General features: G+C 46.0%; 2 protein-coding genes across 2 annotated transcripts in view; both read left to right on the top strand.

Annotated features, from left to right (window-relative positions):
* The window catches only part of LOC105355226 (NACHT, LRR and PYD domains-containing protein 12-like), a 354,920-nt gene that overhangs the window by 172,663 nt on the left and 156,259 nt on the right, over nt 1-25,998 (top strand). The gene's annotated exons all lie outside the window — the stretch shown is intronic.
* Nucleotides 717-24,084, top strand: LOC110016105 (NACHT, LRR and PYD domains-containing protein 12-like). Its single transcript, XM_023961995.1, has 11 exons — nt 717-853; nt 936-1,040; nt 1,288-1,404; nt 1,564-1,683; nt 7,884-8,003; nt 8,172-8,250; nt 8,412-8,610; nt 8,750-10,553; nt 10,650-10,823; nt 20,183-20,359; nt 23,841-24,084. Exons 1-11 carry the CDS (start codon nt 744-746, stop codon nt 24,067-24,069), a joined length of 3,234 nt encoding a protein of 1,077 aa, XP_023817763.1. The 5' UTR covers nt 717-743; the 3' UTR covers nt 24,070-24,084.

Genomic DNA, 25,998 nt, shown 5'->3' with positions numbered 1-25,998 from the left:
TCTTATCGCCCTCTCATGGTGGAAAAAGTATTATCTGAGCTTCTTCATCCACTAAATCATCCTCAAATAGACACGCCATGCTGCTTCACCTCTCTGAAAACAAACTAACCTTCAACTGAACCTGTTCCAGACCAGGCTATGTTCAGAGCATGAGTTGCCATGGCAACTTGACATACCCTGAAACATACCTCCATTTCTGGAACCGAAAGCTGAGGTTATCAACTTCCTTAGCCTCAAACTTACCGTGGGAGCTAGCATAAGCTGCTTTCTGGAATACCCCCCAGATCTCTACAGCTTCATCAGTGATCCAGAGCTTTCTTCATCAAATCACTGAATCCAGAGCCTGCAGCTCTTTGCTCGTTTCTGCATCTGAGTCAGAGGAATTTATGTCTTTCTTTCTTTTATCCTCATTCTTTGGTTTCTGTCTGTTTTTCTTGATGCTTCATGTTTCCTGAAGTGTAGAAACAGGAAGTTTGTTTCTTTATCAAAGTGACTGAATGGAAGTGTTGCTGCTGCAGCTCCATGTCTCCACCTGGTGGAGGGAGAGCAGAAGTGCAGCAGCTGATGGCAGCTTCCTCTGCCTCCCACTGCTGTCTGACTGCATTCACCTGAACCTGAGAGGAAACACAAGAGAAGAGCCAATCAGTGGAGGAGCAGCTGATCTGTTGGTGAAGGAGGATCAGAGCTGATGATGATGAGGAGGGTTTCCTCTGCAGGTGAAGGTGGAAGGTGTGTGTGAGCTGATGGGGTCTAGTGAATCCAGCAGCATGGATCAGTGGGAGAAACCACAGGAGGGAGCCCCTCCCTCTAAAAGTAGAGATGGTAACCATGACAACCAGAGCAAAGCTCAGAGGTGAGATGAACATCTCCAACTGTCCATGATCTTCTCCATGTCAGAGCTCAGGACTCACACCAGCAACCTTCATTCTTCACAGGATCCAACCTGGACCTGGATCTGGATCCAGCTGGGTGTCTAAATGGAGTGACAAATTAAAAGATTGTTTAAATAGATTAATAAAAAGTCGTTCAGGAGTGGAACAGTAAGTGTTTGTAAAATACATGTTATGGATGTAACGGATGGACAATAATTGATCGATTGGAGATTTTTTCCTACCGTGAAAATGTCTGCATGTAGTGTCACACGGTGGTCAGAAGGGGGCGTTTTACCAGACTGTCTCACTGAAGATTAGTCTGTTCATGATCTGAGTTCAAGAGTTTAACATGGAAGATAATCTGATCAACCTCCAGAACAGAAAAATTATTTAAAAAAACGTTTTTTTCCATCAGGGTCCAACAAAAATTTCAAACTGACTGTGGATCTGAACCCAACCGTGCTTTCTTCATGACTAAAAAGTCAACAGCTTCTCTTCCTGCCTCAAAAGACATCAGTTCAGGGCTGGAACAGTAAGTGTTTGTCAGAGTTAAAGGGGCATATCAGAGCTCAGCACTCAGACCAGCACCTTCCTTCTTTATAGGAACCAAACTGGACCTGGATCCAGCTGGGGTCATATAACAGTGATAGATCAAGTGACAGATCCTGAACTGATGGTTTTGTGTTTGTAGAGGTCAACAGGTCACACAGAGAGTTCTGTCTGCAGCCTCCAGCTGTGGCTCCATGAAGAGTGACTGGTCCAAATATGATCCTCCAGACTTCAGAACTGAACCAGAACCTCCAGACTCACAGTAAGAAGCAGTTTCTAGTGAACAAAGATCTGCTGATTAATCTTTTTCCACAGACAGTGTTTAGATGAGATTTGATTGTTGGAGAGAAACCCAAACAGTAACTTTTGCCCCAAATCCCAAACAGCCTTAAAATGTCAGGGATGATGTCATCATTCTCTGTTATTTACAGAGGGTGGCAGTTTAGCTCAGGGGGTAGAGCAGACCCACCAAGGGTTGGTGGGTCGATATCCGCTCTCTCCAGCCAGCTGTCAAGCGCGGCGAGTCTGTAGCTCACCTTTTCCCCCAGGGGATGGGAAAAAATTCGCCATTGTGGGATAAATAAAGTATCTATTATTATTAATTAATAATAATAAACTGTATTTCTATAGCACTTTTCAAAATCTAGATTACAATGCGTTGTACAAATAACAGAAGACAAAACAGGATTAAAAACAGTATACAGTACGAAAAAAATAAAACCAAGGACACACACAAAACAGGGGTAGCGGTTGAAATCAATCAAATCACTAAAATAAATAAAATCACAAGTTTAAATTTAAGAACCAGTAAAATCCTTTAAAGCATGCCTATAGAGGTGGGTTTTTAACCCTTTTAAACACAAATTGTCTCCTTTAACCCTTGTGCTATCCTAGATGACCCCACCCTTACATTGACATGTTCTCCCTAAATGACAAAGGTGGATAAAGGTGGAAAGATTTCATGTAATCCATGGACACCAGTGAAGATCACAAATCATTGAAGAAAAAAGGTTCAGAGCACTGTCTAGTGGGTCTAGATGTCAAAATGCCTAGGATAGCACAAGGGTTAAAAGAGATTTAAATACTGGTAGGGATGTTAATCAACAACTCAAAAGTAATTGCTGATTTTGATTATTTAATTTTCAAAAAATTTTAATGTGTTGTTTCTTTTGAATGACTTAAGTCATTTCAGTCAGCATTGTGGACTTTCTTTCTTTAACTGAGGGGTACCAACAATTTTGTCCACCACTGTAATTAACTACAAAATATATAAAATCTCCATTGAAATTTTACATAGAAGTTTTCCTTAGTATCTCATCAACAAAATCAAACATTAAGTTCTTTTTTCCTTCTGGTCTAAATGAGACTCAATAATCCAGTTGAGTCTAACTCTGGTTCATCTGTGAGTCAGAATGAATCTTGGAATCACTTCATTCATTCATTATGTCTTTAATTTTAGTATCTTATTATAGCCCCAGTGTTTCTTGTGGGGATCTTTTCTTCCAGGGCTTGCCGGCTTGGTCGGTGGTTGTTGCTGCAGTTGTCGCCCTTGCTGGGGCAGCTGGAGTCTTACTTTGCTGCTTCATGGCTGTGAAGTGGACCCCAGTGTTGTCCCAGTCTGGGTGGGAGCTGTGGCGATGCACCCATGGCCGGGCTGGCTCCTGGTATGAAGAGATTCCCAAATACGGTTTCCTCACAGCAGGGCCAAGCCATACTTGTTTGAATGTTTGATTGCTTATTTATTTATTTTATTTAAAGTTACATAGTCATTATTCTTTTTTTTTCTTTTTTTCATTTTTTAACTTGTCCTGTCCAACAGCTGGGCAGACAGATGAGAGCTGACGGCCTCTTGTGTTGGACATATTTTACTTTAACAATAGGGGTTATTAATCTTCATACAAACCAGAGGTATGTCTGAATAAACCCCTTTTGTAATTGAGGCCAAACTTTATTAATTTCAACCATGTTTGAAAATCTTGGGTGTTGGACCGGACGGAAAAGGAAAGAAGGGAAGAAAAGGGAGGGATGTTAGAGAGAGGGGAGGGGGTAGGAAGGTGATAGTAGGAGGGGAGGGGGGATAAGACCATCATAAGACCAGCATAAAGAGAGAAGTTTACTGGTTGTTTATCGTTACGGTAAGGTTCAAATGTAGTATAATAAGGGTGGAGCCTGTCCACACACACACTCAAATGTTATCAACACACCTCTTAGCTGCAAAAGTGTCCACATGTCGACATGTACACAAAACAGATAGTGTTCACACGCATACTTATGCCTTCAAACCAACTAGTGTGAAATATTTCAGTCATTCAGTCATGCAAACTGTTAGTGCAAAGGTGAGCTAACACCTGTGCTCAGGTGAGTGTTTATGTTCTTCTAAAATGGATGGTGGAACGTGAAAAGGAGGGAGAGTGCCCAGCCATCCCCACCCCAAGACCCCCGCCGCAGCAGCAGCGGGAGCCGGAATCCCCCCAACGCCAAACGGGAAAAGGCAGGGAACAACCGCACCCAGGGCGACCAAGACCGCCACCCAGGCCAGGGCCAGCAGGACCGCCGCGAGGCCCCCAGAGCCAGAGAGCAGGGAGGCACGGAGGGAAAGAGTGCGCCGCCCCAGCCCAACCAGGAGAGCAGCCCCCCCGCCGCGCCGGGAGAGCCCAACGCAGGGCCCCACCGGAGAAGGACGCCCACAGCCCCAGACGAGCACCCCACCACCACCCAGGAGTTCCGGGCATCCCCCCCCCCCCCCCAACCCCAGGTACGAGCCAGGACCCCCCAAGGGAGACCCGCTCCGCACTCCAGGCAGCCACCCACCCGGGCAGGGGCAAGGCAGGGGCCCGCCGCCCCCGCCCAGGAGGGGGGAACCCCGGGGAAAAAAGGGGGCCCACAAGGGGTGTTGTAAATATGGCCAGACCAGGCTCGGCCACAGTTGGAAATTTGGCGGGGCCCAGCGCTCAGGGGCAAGGACCAGAACCCACCCCCCAGGGACACAAACACCCCCGGCTCAGGTGTAATGTAAACCCCCCCCACTGCGCGGAGAGAGAACCGCCGGGACCTGGAAGCCGGCACCCAAGGGACACGGCCGCCGTTGCCAAGGGGCCCGTACCCCCCACCAGGGAAGGAGCAGGGGACAGATGGTCCTAGGTCCCACCTTCCTTGCAAAATGTGTGTGTGTGTGTATGTGTGTTTGAGAGGGTGTGTGTGTGCATGTGTGTGTGTTTATGTTGGAATGTATATATTGAGGGTGGACGGGTGTGTGTACTAAGGGGGGTGCAGTTAAAATTAGCGGGTAGAGCACTAAGGGGACATCTCCTGATTACTCACAATGAAGTCCCCTCACCCTCCCCACCAAGGGGCCCTGAATGTCTAAGGTGCGGTTAAAATTGGCGGGTAGGGTGCTAGGAGGACATCTGCTGCTTGCTGGCAGTGATGTCCAAGCACCCTCCTTACCAAAGACCCTACATGTCTAAGGTGCAAATAAAACCGAAAGAGGGGGGGCCCACTCCATACGGCAACCATAGGAGGGGGCTAAGTAGACTGCCAGGTAGCCCCCCCCAAAGGCGCATCGCAGGCTAAACCCCCCACCCCCTCACCCTAATATGAGGTTATATGAGGAAGGTGGTGAGTTGGGGACAGCTGGTATACTGTCCCCCGGTGGTCAAACACCCCCCCCCCAGCCCCCCCCCCCCCCCCAGCAAAGGGGCTAGGCCCACCCAGCCCAGGGGCCCCACCCCCAGAGGCGCCGACACCCCAGGCCCGGCACCACCCACCCCACACAGAGAGTGAGGAGCCAGAGAGCGTCGCCCCCCCCGGAGCAAGCCCAGGCCCCCACCCCCAAACACCGGCCCCAGAAGAGCTCCGGTCAGGCCTCGACGGGACCGAGGCAGCCAACCGGCCGGGGCAACCGCCGATTGCCTCAGCGGAGACCCCGCCCCGTCAACCCCCCCCGCCCCGTACCAATAGTGGGCCCCCCCTCCCCCCCAGAACGCCCCCCCCACAGGACAGGGCCGACAAGCCCCCCACCCCACCCCAGACCCCGCAGCCGAAGCGGATGACACCCAGAGCGACCGGGGACCCCGAGAAGGTTGTCCCGTCCCGTCCCAGAGCCAGGGAAGGGCCGATCCCAGCCCCAGGTGCAGATGGGCAGCCCATCCAGTGCCGCTGCCCCCCCCCCCCCCGAGCAGGGCCCCCCGCCAACCCCCCCCAGCACAGGCAAAGGTACCACCCCCCCAAGCCAAGCCAGACCACCACCCCACCCCCCACCACGCACCCCCACACCGAAGCCCAGAGGACCACGCAGCACCCCAGCCCGCCCCACCCAGGCACCGGACCCGACCCCCCGACCAACGGAGCCCCCACCACCCCCCGCCAGGCACCGGAGGCCCCGACCCCCACCACGAACCACGGCAGAAGGGCAAGTAGCAGCGACGACCACGCCCCCCAACCCCCTAAGTCATGGAGTTAGCTATGGGAGACCAGAGAGACCAAATTCTTTCAAAGTTACTTGAACTTTGGGCTGACATTTTTTCCAAGCCGATATGATCAAGCAGCAGATTTCTGTGTTGACTTATATTTATATTTTTCTTGTTTTTCCAATTTGTTAAAATAGTTTTTTAGCAATACAAAGAGCTATGAAAATGATAGAGCCTAATCCTCCTTCTACTTCGATGGCACTCATGTCACCAAGCACACAAAGTGACGGTGAAGCCGTGATTGAAACTTTAAGCCAGACTGATAGATCGGCACATACCTGCTGCCAGAGAGCCTGGACAGGCGTGCAGAACCATAGTGCATGCATGTAACTGTCGGGTAGATTACTGTCACAGTGCTGACAAATGTCTGAGTTGCTGAGACCCATCTTGAACATCCTCTGTCCAGTGTAGTAAATTCTGTGAAGAGTTTTGAGATGGATTAGCTGCAGATTTGGACTTTTTGTCAGTTTAAAGGTGTTTAGACAAAGTTCTGACCAGAAGCTTTCCTCTGTGCTGATGCTCAAATCCGCATCCCATTTTGTTGTTGGAAGTGAAATATTATTATCTAAATTACATAAAAGTTTGTATATTTTGGAGAGAGTTTTATTCATTGAGAAATTAATCAGAGTGGTAACTACATCTGGTGGTTTTAAATCGTTGTCTCTGTATTTAAACGTTTTAGTAATAATTGATTTAAGTTGCTGATATTCCAAGAAGTTATTTATTCCATGTTTGTCTTCAAGTTCCTGGGGAGTTAGGAATCTTCTATCAATAATTATATGCTTTAGTTGTTTTATGCCCCCTGCTTGCCAAGCTGGGAAGTGTATCATTTTTTTGTTTATAAGGATGTCTGGGTTGTTCCAGATGGGTGTCATTTTGCACGGTTGAATTGATGATTTTGATATTTTAAGAAATTCCCACCAGGCTGTTAAAGTGGCATTTATATTAATACTTTTGAAACAATCCTGTTTTTTAACTGTTTGGCTAATAAATGGAAGATCTGACAGGTTGATCTTTCCACATAACGCCTGTTCCAGGTCTAACCATGAGTTGGTTTCTGGATTATTTTTTAACCATTTTAAGATGTATTGTAATCTATTTGCAAGAAAGTAATTGTGGAAGTTAGGTAATTCTAATCCTCCACAGCTTTTTGCAGATTTTAAAGTTTTTAGACTGATTCTTGCAGGTTTATTGTTCCATAAAAAGCTTGATATGGATGAGTCTAATGTTTTGAACCATTTTAATGGCGGTTGTGTGGGAATCATTGAGAATAGATAATTAACTTTGGGTAAGATTTTCATTTTTACCGTGGCTACCTTCCCCATAAGGGACAGAGGCAGGTTGGTCCAGCGTGTTAGATCGTCCTGTATGTCTTACAGTAATGGGGTGTTGTTTAGCTGCACCAGTTCTGATAGTTTGGGGGAAAAATTGATACGTAGATATTTGATATTTCCTGCTTTAACTGGTATTGTGAGTCTTTGCTCTGCATTACTGTTCAGTGGTAATAAAACAGACTTATTCCAATTAATGGAATAGTCTGATATAGAGGAGAATTCATTAATGATTGTTGCCTTTTCATTTACAGAATGTAAATTACTTAAAAACAGTAATATGTCATCTGCATAAAGACTAATTTTATGATGGCTGTGTTTGGTTTTTATTCCTATAATGCTCTCATTCTGTCTTATTGCTGCAGCTAGAGGCTCAATAATTATTCTTTATACGTGAGGGCCATGGGTCATGTGTTTTAATGGAGGGGAGTGGGAAGGGTGAAGGGTGGGTTGGGTTTTTACTGTAATATTGTGTGTTTTCTGTTTTTAATGTTAAAGCGCTTCAAGCTGCACAAAATGCATGAGAAGCGCTATTTTATAAATAAAGTTTGATTTGATTTGATGATGCATTTATGATCTGAAATGCTCCAGATCCAAAATAACTCATCAAACACCATCATGATAGAAACTTACTTCTAATAAAACAAGTGTTTTTCTATCAGGGTCCATCAGAGACTCCGAACTGGATCTGAATCTGAACCCAGTCGTGTTTCCTTCAGGAGTGACTGGTCAAAGCGTGGTCTCATTGACTTTAAATCCCCATCATCTTCTAGTTCAGAGAGGTGAGCTGTATGGAAATGTTCTTTCTCACAGACATTTCTATCTCCATGTGTGCAGCAGTGAGTGTTGGAGCTTTTCCACAAACACGGAATAGATCTAGTAGATTCTACTGAGTGTCTGCAGGACACCAGTGGGTCCAGTAGGATCTGATTGTTGCTGATTCTTCACAGACTGGACCAGCAGAGCTCAGAGACTCCCAGTGGTCCGTCTTTCCAGCAGCATCAAACACAGCTGGACTCCATCTTTCTGGTCTGTACATGAACAACAACTACTTTCCCATCATTCTGTCCACAGTCGTCTCCATGCTGCACGTTGGACACCAGTGGACTGTCAGTGTGTCCAACATGGAGCTGATGTTTGGCTCCATGACTTCACTCTGATTGGCTCATTCATCTGGAATTCTGTTGCAGCTGCTGGAGGACAACATTGTCACTTTTGTCAAGAAGGAGCTGAAGAAGATCCAGAAGCTTCTGAGTCACAGGGAGGATGAGGAGGAGCTGGAGGATGACGATGAAGAGCAGAGGAACAGCAGAGAGTCACTGATGAAGATCACAGTGAACTTCCTGAGGAGAATGAAGCAGGAGGAGCTGGCTGATGGACTGCAGAGCAGTAAGAGGATTTCTCTGAAGGTTTCAGCTGCTGAGAAATGAAGATTTACTGATGTCTGAACACATGGAGCCACAGGGATTGAAACCCTCATCATTCAGGGCTGCAGAGAGTTGATTTACTGTTTGTTGTCTTCATTCAGGATCTGCTGCTGCAGTTTGTCGACATGAAGTCCAATCTGGTCTGAAGAAGAAGTTCCAGTGTTTGTTTGAGGGGATGACTAAAGCAGGAAACCCAACCCTTCTGAATGAGATCTACACAGAGCTCTTCATCACAGAGGGAGGAAGAGGAGAGCTGAATGAAGAACATGAGGTCAGACAGATTGAAGCAGCATCCAGGAAAGCAGACAGAGCAGAAACAAGCATCAGACAAGAAGAGCTCTTCCAACTCCCAGCTGGAAGACCAGAACCAATCAGAACCGTGATGACTAAGGGAGTGGCTGGCATCGGGAAAACAGTCTTAGCACAGAAGTTCACTCTGGACTGGGCTGAAGGCAAAGCCCACCAGAACCTCCACTTCACATTTCCATTCACTTTCAGAGAGCTGAATGTGCTGAAAGAGGAGAAGTTCAGCTTGGTGGAACTTGTTCATCACTTCTTCCCTGAAACCAAACAAGCAGGAATCTGCAGCTTTGAAGACTTCCAGGTCCTCTTCATCTTTGATGGTCTGGATGAGTGGCGACTTCCTCTGGACTTCCACAAGACTCGGATCCTAAATGACCCTAGAAAGTCCACCTCAGTGGCTGATCTGCTGACAAACCTCATCAGGGGGAACCTGCTTCCCTCTGCTCTCCTCTGGATAACCACACGACCTGCAGCAGCCAATCAGATCCCTGCTGAGTGTGTTGACATGGTGACAGAGGTCAGAGGGTTCAATGATCCTCAGAAGGAGGAGTACTTCAGGAAGAGGTTCAGAGATGAAGAGCAGGCCAGTAGGATCATCTCCCACATCCAGAGATCCCGAAGCCTCCACATCATGTGCCACATCCCAGTCTTCTGCTGGATCACTGCTACAGTTCTGGAGGATCTGCTGAAGAGCAGAGAGGGAGGAGAGCTGCCCAAGAGTCTGACTGAGATGTACATCCACTTCCTGGTGGTTCAGGCCAAAGTCAAGAAGGTCAAGTATGATGGAGGAGCTGAGACAGACCCTCACTGGAGTCCAGAGAGCAGGAAGATGATGGAGTCTCTGGGAAAACTGGCTTTTGAGCAGCTGGAGAAAGGAAACCTGATCTTCTATGAATCCGACCTGACAGAGTGTGGCATCGATATCAGAGCAGCCTCAGTGTACTCAGGAGTGTTCACACAGGTCTTTAGAGAGGAGAGAGGCCTGTACCAGGACAAGGTCTTCTGCTTCATCCATCTGAGTGTTCAGGAGTTTCTGGCTGCTCTTCATGTCCACCTGACCTTCATCACCTCTGGACTCAACCTCATGGAGGAACAACAGAAGAAAAAATCCTTAAAACTTCTCAAACTGAAACAAAGCAGTCCAGTACAGTTCTACCAGAGTGCTGTGGAGAAGGCCTTACAGAGTCCAAACGGACACCTGGACTTGTTCCTCCGCTTCCTCCTGGGTCTTTCACTGCAGACCAATCAGAGTCTCCTACGAGGTCTGCTGACCCAGACAGGAAGTAGCTCACAGACCAATAAGAAAACAGTCCAGTTCATCAAGAAGAAGATCAGTGAGGATCTGTCTGCAGAGAAAAGCATCAACCTGTTCCACTGTCTGAATGAACTGAATGATGGTTCTCTAGTGGAGGAGATCCAACAGTTCCTGAGGTCAGGATGTCTCTCCACAGAGAAACTGTCTCCTGCTCAGTGGTCTGCTCTGGTCTTCATCTTACTGTCATCAGAAGAAGATCTGGAAGAGTTTGAACTGCAGAAATACTCTGGTTTAGAGGAGGCTCTTCTGAGGCTGCTTCCAGTGATCAAAGCCTCCAACAAAGCTCTGTAAGAACTCTCAGGAAAATCACCTTCAGTCAACAAATGAATCTGAGTGGAAACATGAAAGATTAAATAACTGCTGTCTGTCTTTGTTTTCTTCAGACTGAGAGAGTGTAATCTGTCAGAGAGAAGCTGTGCAGCTCTGTCCTCAGTTCTCAGCTCTCAGTCCTCCAGACTCAGAGTTCTGGACCTGAGTTTCAACAACCTTCAGGATTTAGGAGTGGAGCTTCTGTCTGCTGGACTGGAGAGTCCAGACTGTAAACTGGAGACTCTTAGGTCAGGTTTCATTCAAATGTTGATTCTCTACAAGTTCTGTCTGTTTTTCTCTGTTTCAGGAGAAAGTGTCAGATAGACATCAGTTTAGAGGAAACAGCAAAAGACTGTTGCGTAGAAGTAAAAAGAAAACAACATTCTGCTTGAGTTACAAATCCAGAGTTTTACCTTATCTAATGTGTCATGATCAGAGCACGGGATGGACCCAGGTGCTGGAACCCAGAAGGAAGACAGGTAAGTGGTAGGTAAGTGGAATTTATCTACTTTTAACCGATCCAGGCGGGCCTGTGAGCAGATGGGACTTGGAGTCCGGGTGAGCGTGGCTGGTGATCTTGACGTGGAGCGTGGCTGGTGTTCTTGGTGAGGAGCGTGGCTGGAGCTCTTGCGGAGCACTGAGACAGTGGCTCTGGAGGTTGAAGGTGTCGACGGGGTGATAGTTAGGCAGCTGCGGCTTAGCTTGGTACGAGGCAAATGGGAGCCAGACATGAATCACAACGTGACTAGGCACCATTAGGGTTAACGGACTGGTGAAGAAACCTGGAGCTGGGTCTCCTTAAGAAGAGCAGAGTCTTGATTGGATGAGTGGTCACAGCTGAGAGTCAGGAGCAGAGCTGGGAGGGGGAGGAGTCTTACAGAGGCACCATGACAGTACCCCCCCCCTCAACGACCGCCTCCAGGTCGCCGATCAGAGTGGGCACGGAAGAAGTCCGTGATAAGGGAAGGGTCTAGGATGAGGGAACGGGAGACCCAGGAACGTTCCTCAGGACCGTACCCTTCCCAGTCCACCAGATACTGATGACCACGGCCACGCCGATGGACATCCAAGACAGTGTACGCCGGAGCGTCATCGATGCTAGGGGCGGGCGTGGGGAGACGGATGGCGGGCACAAAGGGCTGTCCAGAACACGTTTAATATGGGAAACATGGAACGTGGGGTGTACCTATCGGGCAGCAGGCAGGCGAAGATGGACGTAGGAAGGATTGATGATACGGTCGATGACGTTTGGACCGATGAACCTGGGAGCCAGCTTGCGAGAAGTGGATTGAAGTGGAATGTTTTTAGAGGAGAGCCACAACTTCTGTCCAACCTGATACGTGGGTCCCACCACCCTGTGACGATTGGCAGACCGGCAGTTGCTCTCCTTGGTGCGGAAGAGAGCAGCCCTGGTCTGATTCCACATGCGTTGGCAGCGCTGGAGATGGTGTTGGACCGAGGGTACTGCCAGGTCGAGCTCCTGAGAAAGAAACAGAGGTGGTGAGTACCCAAGTGAGGCTTCAAATTGTGAGATCCTCGTGGCTGATGAGGTGTGGGAGTTATGGGCATATTCAATCCATACAAGGTACTTGGCCCAATCAGCAGGATTTTGAGCTGCCAGGCAGCGGAGAGCCGCCCCGAGCTCCTGATTAGCCCGTTCCGCTTGGCCATTTTATTGGGGATGGTAACCGGAGGATAGGCTGGCCGTGGCGCCCAGAGTTGAACAGAAGGCCTTCAACACTTGGGATATAAATTGTGGGCCCCTGTCAGAGACTATGTCAGCAGGAATTCCATGGTGGCGAAAGACATGGTGGACCAGGAGGTCAGCAGTCTCAGTGGCGGTAGGCAGTTGGGGAAGAGGTATAAACTGGACCGCCTTGGAGAAGCGATCGATGACCGTAAAAATCACAGTACTACCAAGAGAGGGGGGTAGACCGGTAACAAAGTCCACAGCAATGTGGGACCAGGGTTTTTGAGGAGTGGGTAACGGATGAAGAAGGCCTGAAGGGGGTGCGTTGGAAGACTTGGATCTTGCACAAGTGGTGCATGCGGCAACATACTCACGCACGTCCGTCTCCATGTTGGGCCAGCTGAACCTCTTCCGGATAAGATTGAGTGTACGAAAAACACCTCCATGGCAGGCGATGCGAGAATTGTGGCCCCAGGAGAGAACGTTGGTTCTGAGGGAGGTGGGAACGTAGAGGACGCCATTAGGACAAGGATCATGGTTTGGTTCCTCACCTTGGGCATTAATGACCCGGTTCTCAATGTCCCAGGTAAGATTCCCCATGATGCAGGTAGCGGGGATGATCGTGGCAGTGGTAGAAGGGTCGTCAGGGCTGAATTCCCGGGAAACAGCGTCTGGTTTGGTGTTTCGGCTGCCTGGTCTGTAAGTAATAGTAAAATCAAAGCGGTCAAAAAACAGACACCACCGAGCTTGACGTGAATTTAACCTCTTGGCGGATCGTAAGTAGGCCAGGTTTTTATGATCGGTCAATGAATGGATGACCAGCTCCCTCCAGCCAATGACGCCACTCCTTTAATGCCAATTTGATGGCCAGCAGCTCACGATTTCCAACGTCGTAATTACGTTCTGCTGGCGAAAGTTTCTGGGAGAAGAACGCACAGGGTTTGAGTTTCCCAGATTTGCTTTCTCTTTGCGAGAGGACCGCACCAACGCCAGTGTCTGAAGCATCGACCTCAACGATAAATTGTCTTGAGGGGTCCGGTTGGATGAGAATGGGAGCCGTGATAAACAGAGACTTGAGAGTGTCAAAGGCGATCTGGGCCTCCGGTCTTCATTTATAAGGTTTGGAGTTGGAGGTTAATTGGGTGAGGGGTGCCGCGATGCTGCTGTAGTTTCTAATGAATCTACGATAGAAGTTAGCAAAGCCCAGGAATTGTTGTAGCTTCTTGCGGGTTTCAGGAGGTTCCCAATGAGAGACTGCTTCGAGTTTGGCTGGGTCAGGGCGGATACTGCCAGACTCGAGAATATACCCGAGGAACTGGATAGACGAGGCATGGAACAAACATTTCTCCGCCTTAACAGAAAGCTGGCTTTCAAGGAGCCGGGAAAGGACTAGGCGAACGTGATTTTCATGTTGAACGGGGTCCTGAGAGTAAATTACAAATATCGTCAAGATAGACGAAAACGAACCGGTTAATGAAATCCCGGAGGACGTCGTTGACAAGTTTCTGAAAAAAATGCAGGGGCGTTAGTGAGGCCGAAGGGCATGACCAAGTATTCGTAGTGGCCCATAGGAGTGTTAAACGCGGTTTTCCACTCATCATCTTCTTTGACGCGGACTAAATGGTAGGCGTTGCAAAGGTCGAGCTTGGAGAAAATATGAGCGCCTTGAACAGAGTCGAACACGGAACTAATAAGAGGGAGGGACTATTAGGAGATGGTTATTTTGTTGAGCTACCGATAATCGATACAGGGTCGTAAAGATTTATCCTTTTTCTCAACAAAGAAAAACCCCGCACCCACAGGGGAAGTCGATGGACGAATGTGACCGTACGAAAGTGCCTCATGGATGTAAGACTCCATGGCCGCTTTTTCGGGACCTGACAGGTTGAACAGGTGACCTTTGGGTAAGGTTGCTCCCTGAAGGAGTTCTATGGCACAATCATAAGGCCTGTGGGGTGGCAGAGAATTAGCCTTAGATTTGCTAAAGACCGCTTTGAAATCATGATAACAAGGGGGAACTGACGTGAGGTCAATATTTTCAGTGATTATAGTTGCAGCAGATGGTATAGCGGGTATAGCGGATTGAAGGCAATTAGCAAGACAAAACGCACTCCAGGTTAGTACGCGCTGGTGAACCCAGTCAAATTGGGGATTGTGGGTTTTAAGCCAGGAGTAGCCTAAAACTACCGGATTTTGCGGGGCACGTGTGACAAAGAATTGAATGTACTCGTGGTGATTACCAGACGAAATGAGCTGGAGAGGCTTAGTACGATGCGTGATAAACGAGAGATGTTGACCCCCCAAACCGGCAGCTTTGATGGGGGAGTCTAAGGGTTCCATAGGTAATGAAAGAGATTTAACTAGATCGAGATCAATAAGGCTTTGCTCGGCCCCGGAGTCAATCAAAGCATGAGTTTCGGTAACACTGGTTTTAAAACATAACTTGACAGGGATGTAACAAAATTCCTTTGATGTGGAGTTGACAGACTTATCCGCCCGCGGCCTGTCGTCTAACGGGGGGTTCGGGAGTTTAAACGAAGCGGACACTGGGAAACCTGATGACCGGGATTACCGCAGTAGAAACACAGCCCCCCTATCTGCGCTTCTGTCACTCCTCTGCAGACAGCTTGGAGTGGCCGACCTCCATAGGCTCCACTGGTGGGTCGCGAGGTCTGAGTGTGGGTGACTCAGGAAGATGGACTGGGAACGAAAACAGGTTAGCGGATGGCTGTTTACGTGGTACTGAGTTACGTTCATGTTTACGTTCTCTGAGGCGGGTGTCGGAGCGTAGTGCGGCGGAAACTAGTTCCTCAAACGAAGAAGCTTCCGGCTGTGAGCACAAATGGTCTTTTACGTTTTCGTTTAATGACTGATAAAAAACACCTCTAAGCGCAGGGTCTAACCATCCTGCCTCTACCGCTAGGATCCTGAAGTCGATCACATGATCGCTGACAGATCGATTGCGTTGCTTGAGGCTCAGCAAACGTCTGGTGGCTTCTTCCTGCTTTCGGGGCTGGTCAAAAACGAGTCGAAACTCATCAATGAATCTTCCGAAGGAGAGATGGGAAATAGGGTTGGCCGCTAGGAAGGCCTGGGCCCACTGGAGCGCTTTATTCCTGAGGGAGTGGATAATGAGCGTGATCTTGCTGTGGTCCGAGTGGTAGAATCGGGGAGCCTGCTGGAACAAAGTTGGCACTGTAACAGGAAACCACCTCATGCCTCTACGTCACCATGAAATGGCTCAGGTTGTAGTAGGTAGTTTTCCGGGGTCTAAGTGGAAGCGGAAGCAGTCAGGTTACTGGGAGGCGGAAATGGAGCAGGGACTGTGGAGCCGGATTGTTGTCTTGTAAAATCTAACAGAGTCTGTGTCATGCTATCCAGACGCCGAAATAAATCCTGCTGAGCGGTGGCCATTTTGTTGAATGTGTCGGCCTGACGTCCCAGCATGATGCCCTGCTGTTGAACTGCCAGGCGGAGTCCTTCTGGGTCAGCTGGGGCGGGATGTTGGCCAGTCCGTTCTCTCATGATCAGAGCACGAGATGGACTCAGGTGCTGGAACCCAGAAGGAAGACAGGTAAGTGGTAGGTAAGTGGAATTTATTTTCTTTTAACGGATCCAGGCGGGCCTGTGAGCAGATGGGACTTGGAGTCCAGGTGAGCGTGGCTGGTGATCTTGACGTGGAGCGTGGCTGGTGTTCTTGGTGAGGAGCGTGGCTGGAGCTCTTGCGGAGCACTGAGACAGTGGCTCTGGAGGTTGAAGGTGTCGACGGGGTGATAATTAGGCAGCTGCTGCTCGAGGTGATTCTTGACTCAGGTGACCCTCGTGGCTTGAGGTAAACCTGAGGTAGAGGAAACAAGGCACAGTTAGCTTGGTACGAGGCAAATGGGAGCCAGACGTGAATCACAACATGACTAGGCACCATTAGGGTTAACGGACTGGCGAAGAAACCTGGAGCTGGGTCTCCTTAAGAAGAGCAGAGTCTTGATTGGATGAGTGGTCACAGCTGAGAGTCAGGAGCAGAGCTGGGAGGGGGAGGAGTCTGACAGAGGCACCATGACATAATGGTTACAAATGTTCTCTTGGTTTTTTGCACAAGACTAAACTGGAGAACCTAAGTCCATCCAGATGTTGATATCTGTGAAAAGTTCATGTTCTGTGTTATTTGAAAGAAAACATGAATCTATCACAGAACTGCAGACTTCAATGGACAAACAAACAGTTGCAACAGATTTCTGACCCACAGAGCAGCAGCTCCTTATGAATAGATACGAGGAGGTCAAACTGCAGCAGACTCTTTTCTCACAGATCTGGTTCTTTTATTGTGGTGAACATCTTTGAGTTTCTGCAGAGTAACTTCATGCTGACCTGGATTACCTCTCCCATCAATGTGCCGTTAACCATCTGATCTAGTTCACCAGCAGTCATGGTCATTAAGGGCAACAACAGCAGAGAATTCAAATGTTTTTCATACTTCAGTAGAAAGAATCAAATCACTTTGGAAGTTGTTTTTTTCTGAGTCTTTAGCAGCATCAAAACATGCTTAGATCCTCCAGTAAAACATTCCAAACTTCTTCTTGCTACAGTCAGTGACTTTAACTGATGCTGAGACATTAGACTGTCACTCAAACTGCCTTCTTCCTGCTGAGTCAGCAAAGTTTCCAGCTTCACTTTCAGTCCCATCAGCGAGTCTTTTATGGAAGAGCTCAGTTCAGGTTTGGAAAATAACTTTTTACTGACAAAGTGTTTAACAAGATACTTAAGGGTCTAGACCAGGGGTCAGCAACCTTTACCACTCAAAGAGCCATTTGGATCAGAAATGAATTTCCCACAGAAATGAAAACACAGGGAGCCGCAACACCCTTTGGAAAAGGTCATGAGGTGCCGTGTAGGACATTATTCAGAATTAGCATTCATAAACACGTATGAAATCTCACACACACACTAGTGAAATGCTTGTATACATACAACTGAAAATATATTCATTTACATACACATGTGAAATCTCTCACGGTCACTACTCAAAATCCTCTCACACTCACTACCAAAAATCCTCTCACACTCACTAATCAAAACCCTCTCATGCTCACTACTCAAAATCCTCTCACGCTCACTACTCAAAATCCTCTCACGCTCACTACTCAAAATCCTCTCACACTCACTACTCAAAATCCTCTCACGCTCACTACTCAAAATCCTCTCACGCTCACTACCAAAAATCCTCTCACACTCACTACTCAAAATCCTCTCACGCTCACTACTCAAAATCCTCTCACACTCACTACTCAAAATCCTCTCACGCTCACTACTCAAAATCCTCTCACGCTCACTACTCAAAACCCTCTCATGCTCACTACTCAAAATCCTCTCACGCTCACTACTCAAAATCCTCTCACGCTCACTACTCAAAATCCTCTCACGCTCACTACTCAAAATCCTCTCACGCTCACTACTCAAAACCCTCTCACACTCACTACTCAAAACCCTCTCACGCTCACTACTCAAAATCCTCTCACGCTCACTACTCAAAATCCTCTCACGCTCACTACTCAAAATCCTCTCACGCTCACTACTCAAAACCCTCTCACGCTCACTACTCAAAACCCTCTCACGCTCACTACTCAAAATCCTCTCACGCTCACTACTCAAAATCCTCTCACGCTCACTACTCAAAATCCTCTCACGCTCACTACTCAAAATCCTCTCACGCTCACTACTCAAAATCCTCTCACGCTCACTACTCAAAACCCTCTCACGCTCACTACTCAAAACCCTCTCACGCTCACTACTCAAAATCCTCTCACGCTCACTACTCAAAATCCTCTCACGCTCACTACTCAAAATCCTCTCACGCTCACTACTCAAAATCCTCTCACGCTCACTACTCAAAATCCTCTCACGTTCACTACTCAAAATCCTTTCACACTCACTACTCAAAATCCTCTCACACTCAAAATCCTCTCACACATACTACTGAAAATTTCGATAGAAACGGAAGGCATTTCAGTAGAAACGGAAGTTGGCTGATTATCGCGAGATTTAACGGCAGTCAAAATCTTGCGATAATCAGCCAACTTCCGTTTCTATTGAAATTTTCAGTAGTATGTGAGAAAGGATTTTTGGTAGTGAGTGTTAGAGGATTTTTGATAGTGAGTGTGAGAGGATTTTCACATGTGTATGCGAGAGATTTCACATGTGTATGTGAATGAATTCATTTTCAGTTGTATGTATACAAGCATTTCACTAGTGTGTGTGATAGATTTCATATGTGTTTATGAATGCCAATTCTGAATAATGTCCTACACGGCACCTCATACGTTATCCACTCGTCATTTAACATGTACTATCTTCAGAGGTGGTCCTGGCAAGTTTGACGCCCAGGGTGAAACAATATATCGTTTATTTTACTTTTTTATTAAACATAAGTAAAAAATACTTGCATAGTTGCATTCACAATTAAGATTTAGTTTGTAGGTAATTCACATTAAACTCACTTGCGTTTTCTTTTAGAAGGCTGTTTGGCTTCTGTGCTTCTTTTTCTTGAGCTGAATACAGCCCTGACATGCATTATGAGTGAATAAATTCCTGTCATTTCCGTCGGCTTCATGAATGAACATCAATGGAATGTTAAGGACATATTCCTCCGTTTTTGTGCTTAAGTCTCTCGTAAAACAGAACAAAAAAAGACAAAAGATTATGTATATTTTATCTGAAGCATTAACTGACAACAACAGAGAAGCTTTGATGAAATCAACCAATAAGCTAATTAACAAGACTAGTCTAATTAAGTGAAAACCTTCATTAGCCATGTGACGAATGTTGCTCCAAATTTTCATCCTCCAACAGTAAATCCGGTCTTATTTGGCACCTAGCAAGTTTTGATTTTGGACACTGCTGCATTCCTTTATTTTCTTTTCTTAAGCCTTTCAGAGTGAACTATATCTATACGTAAGGTAATATATTACCTTTGTCGCAATAAATAACAAATTATTCATGAAATTTGAAATATTTTCATGAGCTCATTTTTATGCTCGGAAGTAAGACGACTCAATCTCCGCACCAAACCTTTCGTTCAGTGTGGGTGCCGCCCATTTCATGACATCAATCCAGAGTCGGCCTCGGTAGCCAGTCTGTTTTGCTGACGAAAACAAACAACATCTGAACTTTTGCAAGATTAAATGTACATATATTGAAAATATTAAAGGAAAGAGTATTGCTGAACACCGCTAGCTCCCTGAAAAAAGGGTGGTATGTGTCTAAGGGTGGTGCTGGCAGCGCAGACTCTACCTGGAAGGAGCTGTTCCTCACTTGTCTATGTCCCAATGTGAGAACCCACTTATTTTCATGGGTTGGGAGGGGCTGGTGCTCAGAGAGGAGGGTTGGAGAACCTAGAAAAGCTCTACAGTCAAGTTTGAGAAAAACTAATTGTTAAGATTTTCTTCATTAATTAAATTGATTTTGTTATGATAAATGATATGAAACTGATCTGTTTGAATATTGATCGTGTAAATTAATGATGCCAACCTCATTTTGGGGCCATGTACTGGTTTAATCTCAGAATTTTTTCAAGGACCAGCCTATACCAGGTTGAAAAAGGGTTCTGATAAGTCTTCAGGGCCAAACTGGTATTCTCTGGTATTTCTCTAACACAGAGGAGGATTTTCTGAAAAAGTTCTGTCTAATTTAGCTTTAGTGTTGGAAATTTCCTTAATTCAAACTTGATTTTTAAAATTGATAAGCAGCTCCTCTCCAAAGGCGTAATGCTTCATTTTTCAGGTCTGAAAAAAAGGTTCAGTCCGTAGTTTCAAAATGTCATCCTTCAGTCTGTCATCAGGGTGGGTCCCACCTGACTGAATGGACCAAGTTCCTGGACCTCCAGCTGCATCCCTGCTCCTGAACACACTTTCTGTCTGATTCCAGGTTGACAGACTGCAGTTTGTCAGAGATCAGCTGTGTAGTTCTCAGGTCATCTCTGAAGAAAAATCCATCCAATCTTACAGAACTGGACCTCAGCGAGAACAAGAACCTGCAGGATTCAGGATTTCTTCATCTGTGCGGTTTTCTGGAGAGTCCAGACTGCAGACTGCAGACTCTGAGGTCAGACACCATATTTCAGTTGTGTTCAGATAAATATAATGAGTACAGATGACTGACTGATGACAAGACAACAGAACAACAAGCCCCCCCCACCACACACACACACACACACACACACACACACACACACACACGCACACACACACACACTTTCAACTTACTGTGCTGCTGCTGCTGACTGTGCTTGCTGTGACTCTTCAGTGTCACAAAAACAGGCAGATAGCTGCACTGAATGGGCTGCCCATCTACACCTGGGGGTGGGATCACTCCTGCCCTGGCTTTGGTACATGGCGGGGCCCCGGTCGCTCTGGGTGTTATCCGCTGGGGCTGCGGGGTCTGGAGGGGGGCGTGTGTGTATGTGGGGGGGTTGGGGGGTTGGCCCTGTCCTGTGGGGGGGGGGGGGGGGGCTGACTGGGGGAGGGGGAGGGCCCAGTATCGGTACAGGACCGTGGAGGTTTAACGGGTCGGGGTATCCGCTGAGGCAATCGGCAGTTGCCCTGGCTGGTTGGCTGCCTTCGGTCCCATCGAGGCCTGAGCAGAGCTCTCCCGGGGTCGGCGCCGGGGGGCGGGGGCTTGGACTTGCTCCGGGGGGGGCGGCGCTTTCTGGCTCCTCTCTCTCTGTGTGGGGTGGGTGGTGTGGGGCCTGGCGTGTCGGCGCTTTGGGGGATGGGACCCCTGGGCTGAGGGGACCTTGCCCCTGTGCTGGGGGGGTCTGGGGGATGGCTGTTTGACCACAGGGGGACAGTCTACCAGCTGTCCCCAATTTACCCCCTTCCTTATATAATCTCATATTAGGGTGAGGGGGTGGGGGTTTAGCGATGCGCCTTGGGGGGGGGGTGGCTACTTGGCAGTGGTCCCCCTCCCATGATTGCCGTATGAAATGGGCCCCCCCTCTCTTGGTTTTACTTGCACCTTAGACGCGTAGGGCCCTTGGTAGGGGGGGTGCTTGGACATCACTACCAGCAACAGTGATGAAAGTCACTGAATTCCCGGAAAAACGGTCGTATCTTCCTGGAAATAAAGACCAGATCTCTACGGATGAAAAACTTGTCTGAAATCGTCGAATTTTTGCTGTATTTTATATATTTCTCCGTGGATCGCTTTCTTTATGGGCGCAGCTATCTTGTCTTCGTCTTCCCGGCCTAATTGACCAATGACGGGACGCTTTAGTTGCTTTCGGATGCATCGACGGCTCCGATTGGCCCTGTCTGTACCACGTAGTCAGCGTGACGTATTCCCGAGAGACCAAAACTGGCGGAACCACGCTAAACTTTCACAAACAAATCTGAAGAGTTTGCGATCAAATTTGTGTTAAAATAATGGCGAGCATCTTCATTATTGAGCGTGGTCACGACCTCAGTTGTGAGAAAAAGATAAAAACAAATTTAAGTGGTCTTTGCTGAAAGACAAATATGGCGATTTTTTTTTATCGTACATTGGCATGTTGGAGGTAAGTAATTGTTGTTCAGAATTTCACCCTCCGTTCTAATACAATTAGTTACGGTGGAAATTATGCAGAGATTATAACATGCTAACTGTCTTATACATTGTTTGAAATTGCCATTAATGTCAAGTCTGTGAATGGTTTGTATGAACCATTTATAGAAGTTTGTTAAATCTGGTCTGGGATCTTCTTCTTCTTTATTTCTTTGATCAGTGCCCCATTGACCAGGAGAACCCCACTTGTAGATTTTCTTGATCTGACTGCAGAATAACCGACCACACTGATCAAAACTGAAACATTTGAATATATTTCTCTATCTAATTTATTTTTATTTCCTAATTACCATGATTCCGTTCAGTTTTGCTCAAAAACATTACTGACATGATTAATTATAAGTATTTGGTCGTTTGGACCCACAGACCCTTAACAAATAATGTTTACAATGTTTAATTTTGTTTGTATGTTTGTTTTTATATTTCCCAGATTACTTACTATTAGTGTTAAATGATTTATTATATTATAGAAAGATAGTTTAAAGCAGATCCCATATTTTGATGTAATTATAGTTTGAGAAAACAGTATTTCTAAAGCAGAAATCGTTTAAATAAATGAGGTTCTTTCATAGAAAATCGTAGTTAATTGTGTTCTTTTTGGCATTTGGGGCTTTGATGTAACTATATTTTAGCAATTGTATGTTTTGCAGCTTTAAGGAAAAGCTTAGATTGTATGATTGTGTTACTTTTAGCAATTATCCAAATTCTTTTTGCAAATTCCACCAAGTCCTTAATGTCAAACTAGGGGTTTGAATGGTAAATCATGATGCTCCATTTAGTCTTCGTTTCTTGATTAAGAAGTGAATAACTAGCTGCCAGAATGTACCAGAATGCATCTAAGACCATGTATTTTTCAAAAACTTTGCTCCGCGGCCGCCATATCGCTCAAAGAAAAGTTCAGGGATTTTTTCCTTGCCTGACTTTCATCACTGCAGCAAGCAGCAGATGTCCTCTTAGCGCCCTACCCGCCAATTTTAACTACACCTCAGACACTTAGGGACCCCAAGTGGTGATGGGACCTCACTGTGAGCAATCAGGAGATGTCCCCTCAGTGCCCTACCCGCCAATTTTAACATCACCCCTTTAGTACACACACCCTTCACTCCTCAAAATATACATTCCAACATAAACACACACACATGCACACAAACACACACACATTTCGAAAGAAAGCTGAGACCTTGGACCATGTGTCCCCTACCCCATCCCTTGTAAAGGGGACTGGGCCCTTGGCAACGGCGGCCGTGTCCCCTGGGTGCTGGCCTCCTGGGCCTGGCAGCCCTCTCTCCACGCAGGGAGAGGGATTCCTGAGCTTTCTGGCAAGGCCTGAAGCCGGGGATCACTTCACACCTGAGCCGGGGGGTGTCCGTGTCCTTGTGGTGTGGAGCATATTTTGTGTCAACATATTTTTGAGAATCTGCCTCAAGGTCTGCCTCAAGGTCTGCCTCAAGGTCTGCCTCAAGGTCTGCCTCAAGGTCTGCCTCAAGGCCTCAAAGTCAAGCTTCAGAACCAGACTGATAGTTGAGCATTTAAATGACTTCATCAGAGTTAACCTCTGTGGATACACTACACCTTACAGCTCTATGATTGAATCTATGCAGAGCCAGGCTTCTCACTTACAGCCAGGCTTCTCACTTACAAAATCTTATACGACAGTTGTGAACGTTTTAAACAAAGTACATGTTTTGTTTTGTTTTAACTTTGAGGTTGTCTGTTGTTCAGTATGAAAAGTGTTAATAAATTTTACCAAATATAAGTAGCTCTCCAATTGTTTCTTTATGCAGAAGTAGCTCAGTGGGCTAAAAAAGTTGGAGACATGATAATGTAGTTCCATTTACAGGTCATCACAATTTTTCAGTCCATATTTTCAAACTGTAATCTGTCAGTCTGTCATCAGGATGGGTCCCACCTGACTGAATTTACCAGGTTTCTGGACCTCCAGCTGCATCACTGCTCCTGAACACACCTTTCTGTCTGATTCCAGGTTGATGGACTGCAGTTTATCAAAGATCGGCTGTGAAGCTCTGGTCTCAGCTCTGAAGAAAAACCCGTCCAACCTGACAGAACTGGACTTGAGCAACAACAACAACTTGCAGGATTCAGGAGTTCTTCATCTGTGTGGTTTTCTGGAGAGTCCAGACTGCAGACTGCAGACTCTGAGGTCAGACACCATGTTTCAGTTGTGTTCAGATCAATATAATGAGTACAGATGACTGACTGATGACATAGCTACGGAACAACAATGTTACATTTATGTGATTTGTTTGTTCTTGTAGTGTCAAATTTACTTTGCTGAAATTTGAGCAAGTTTTTTTTCAAATTTACTCAATTTCCAAGGTACTTTTGTTGCTATGCTGTTGATAAAGAGGGCGGGGTATATTTTTGTTATTCTTAAATCTATTGGATGATGCAAAAGGACGATTGAGAGAGAGGAGAAATTATGACGACAGATGGATCACTGGCAACAGTCCAGTCCAGTCATGAGGTCTCGGAGTGAGCTTAGGAAAAGACCTAACATTCAAACTCCAGACAACAGGTCTGCAACGTGGGAACTTTGAGTTTCTGATCATTCTAGTTGATAAAACTTTTTTCCACCTTTAATTTTGTCCATGGCCTGCATTTCATGCCAGTCCTTCCCCATGCTAATGGAGATAACCGCTTTAGCTAAAGCGCAGCAACGCAACGGTGGACTAATATTTACATCATGAATCTTAAATAGTAAGTACTTGTTGCATTAAGCAAAATTTAGTCAATAAAATATTATTTTCCATATTTTAGTATGAACAGCCCCTTCTAATTATTTATTTTAAGTTTTCAGCTTTACAGTAAAAAACAATATGATAAACATTACAATTTGAATTCGCTCAGAATTTCTTAATACACAAACGTTGAAAGATTTTTTTTTGTAAAATATAAGAACATTGAACTATTGGGAGTGACCAGTATTTTTCTATTTGTTTGTATTTTTGAAATAAGATGCGGCATATGTAAATTAGCATATTGGACCCTCTTTTCCTAGCATAACGTGAACCTGCTTTCTTTGTTGGTCAAATGTACAGTTAGCTCTCAGATTGTTAAAGTTGGTACATCATAGGAAAGCCAATTTTTAGTGAAGCACTTTTTGCTTGTAACCAACAGGGCCCACCAAGTGTTTATCTTGTTTTGACCATTCCTGTGGCATACATCCAAAATAAACAGTTTTAATTTCAAAAGGAAATGTACATTTGAAGATCCTTTGTAATGTTTTATGAACATCAGTCCAGTATGGTTTGAGGAGAGGGTAGTCCCACATGATGTGGACATGATGTGCTCTTTTGTTTCCAAATTTTCTCCAACATACCGGAGGGTTTCCATCATGAGTCTTTTGAGACGGTGTGATAAAGAATCTGATAAACTTTTCATCCAAATTCTCTCCATCTTTGTGAAGCGATACATTTCCATTGGTGTTTCTATATCAATGTCCATTCATCCAGCATTATATTAACTCTGGCCTCTTTCTCCCATAATGTCTTCACATATTCAGTTGAGTGAGGATTCTTGTTTGTCAAAAATGCATTCAGAGCAGAAATGTGTTTTCTAATGACATCACCTTTATATGCCTTTGTAAGCATGTCAACCAGATCTCCTTAAGTTTCAACCTTTATTCCAATCTTTGTCTCTATATAACGCCTTATTTGCAGGTATCCATAGAAGTCCTGCTTTTCAAAACTGTAATTTTCTTTCAACATTTCAAAACTACTAACATTGTCATTCTTTATCAACCTTCAAAATATTGCTAACCCTTTGGCAGACCAATATTTAAAACGAGAATCCAATTTATTCTGAGAAAAATTAGAATCGTAGGCATACCATTTGAATGTTGAGAGGTCTTTTTCTAATTTTAATTTTTTAACTAGGTTTTTCCATATAGAGTGTGTACACTTTACCCACGGATTACAGATATTGTTGATATGTTTTTGGATATTTGAGTCCACCAAGCCTGCTTGTTTGGGAATAGCGAGTAAATTTTCCTCCATGTTTTTCCATTTAGCGTTAAAGTTCACATCACACCAATTAATCACCGTCTTTATTTGAGCTGCTCGAAAATAATCCCTTAGAGAAGGCAGGTCCTACCCTCCTTTATTTTTATGTAATTGTAGCAT

Source organism: Oryzias latipes, chromosome 2 (assembly GCF_002234675.1).
Source record: "Oryzias latipes chromosome 2, ASM223467v1".
Lineage (NCBI taxonomy): Eukaryota > Metazoa > Chordata > Actinopteri > Beloniformes > Adrianichthyidae > Oryzias > Oryzias latipes.
Note: the sequence above shows the minus strand (reverse complement) of the source record. Positions and strands in the feature narration are given on the sequence as shown.

Bases quoted from the DNA above. Each gene is read 5' to 3' on its own strand.
- LOC110016105 (XM_023961995.1), top strand. From the start codon at position 744: ATGGGGTCTAGTGAATCCAGCAGCATGGATCAGTGGGAGAAACCACAG. The intron at 854-935 runs GTGAGATGAACA...CATTCTTCACAG, and splicing joins AACCAGAGCAAAGCTCAGAG to GATCCAACCTGGACCTGGAT. The intron at 20,360-23,840 runs GTCAGACACCAT...GTCTGATTCCAG, and splicing joins TGCAGACTGCAGACTCTGAG to GTTGATGGACTGCAGTTTAT.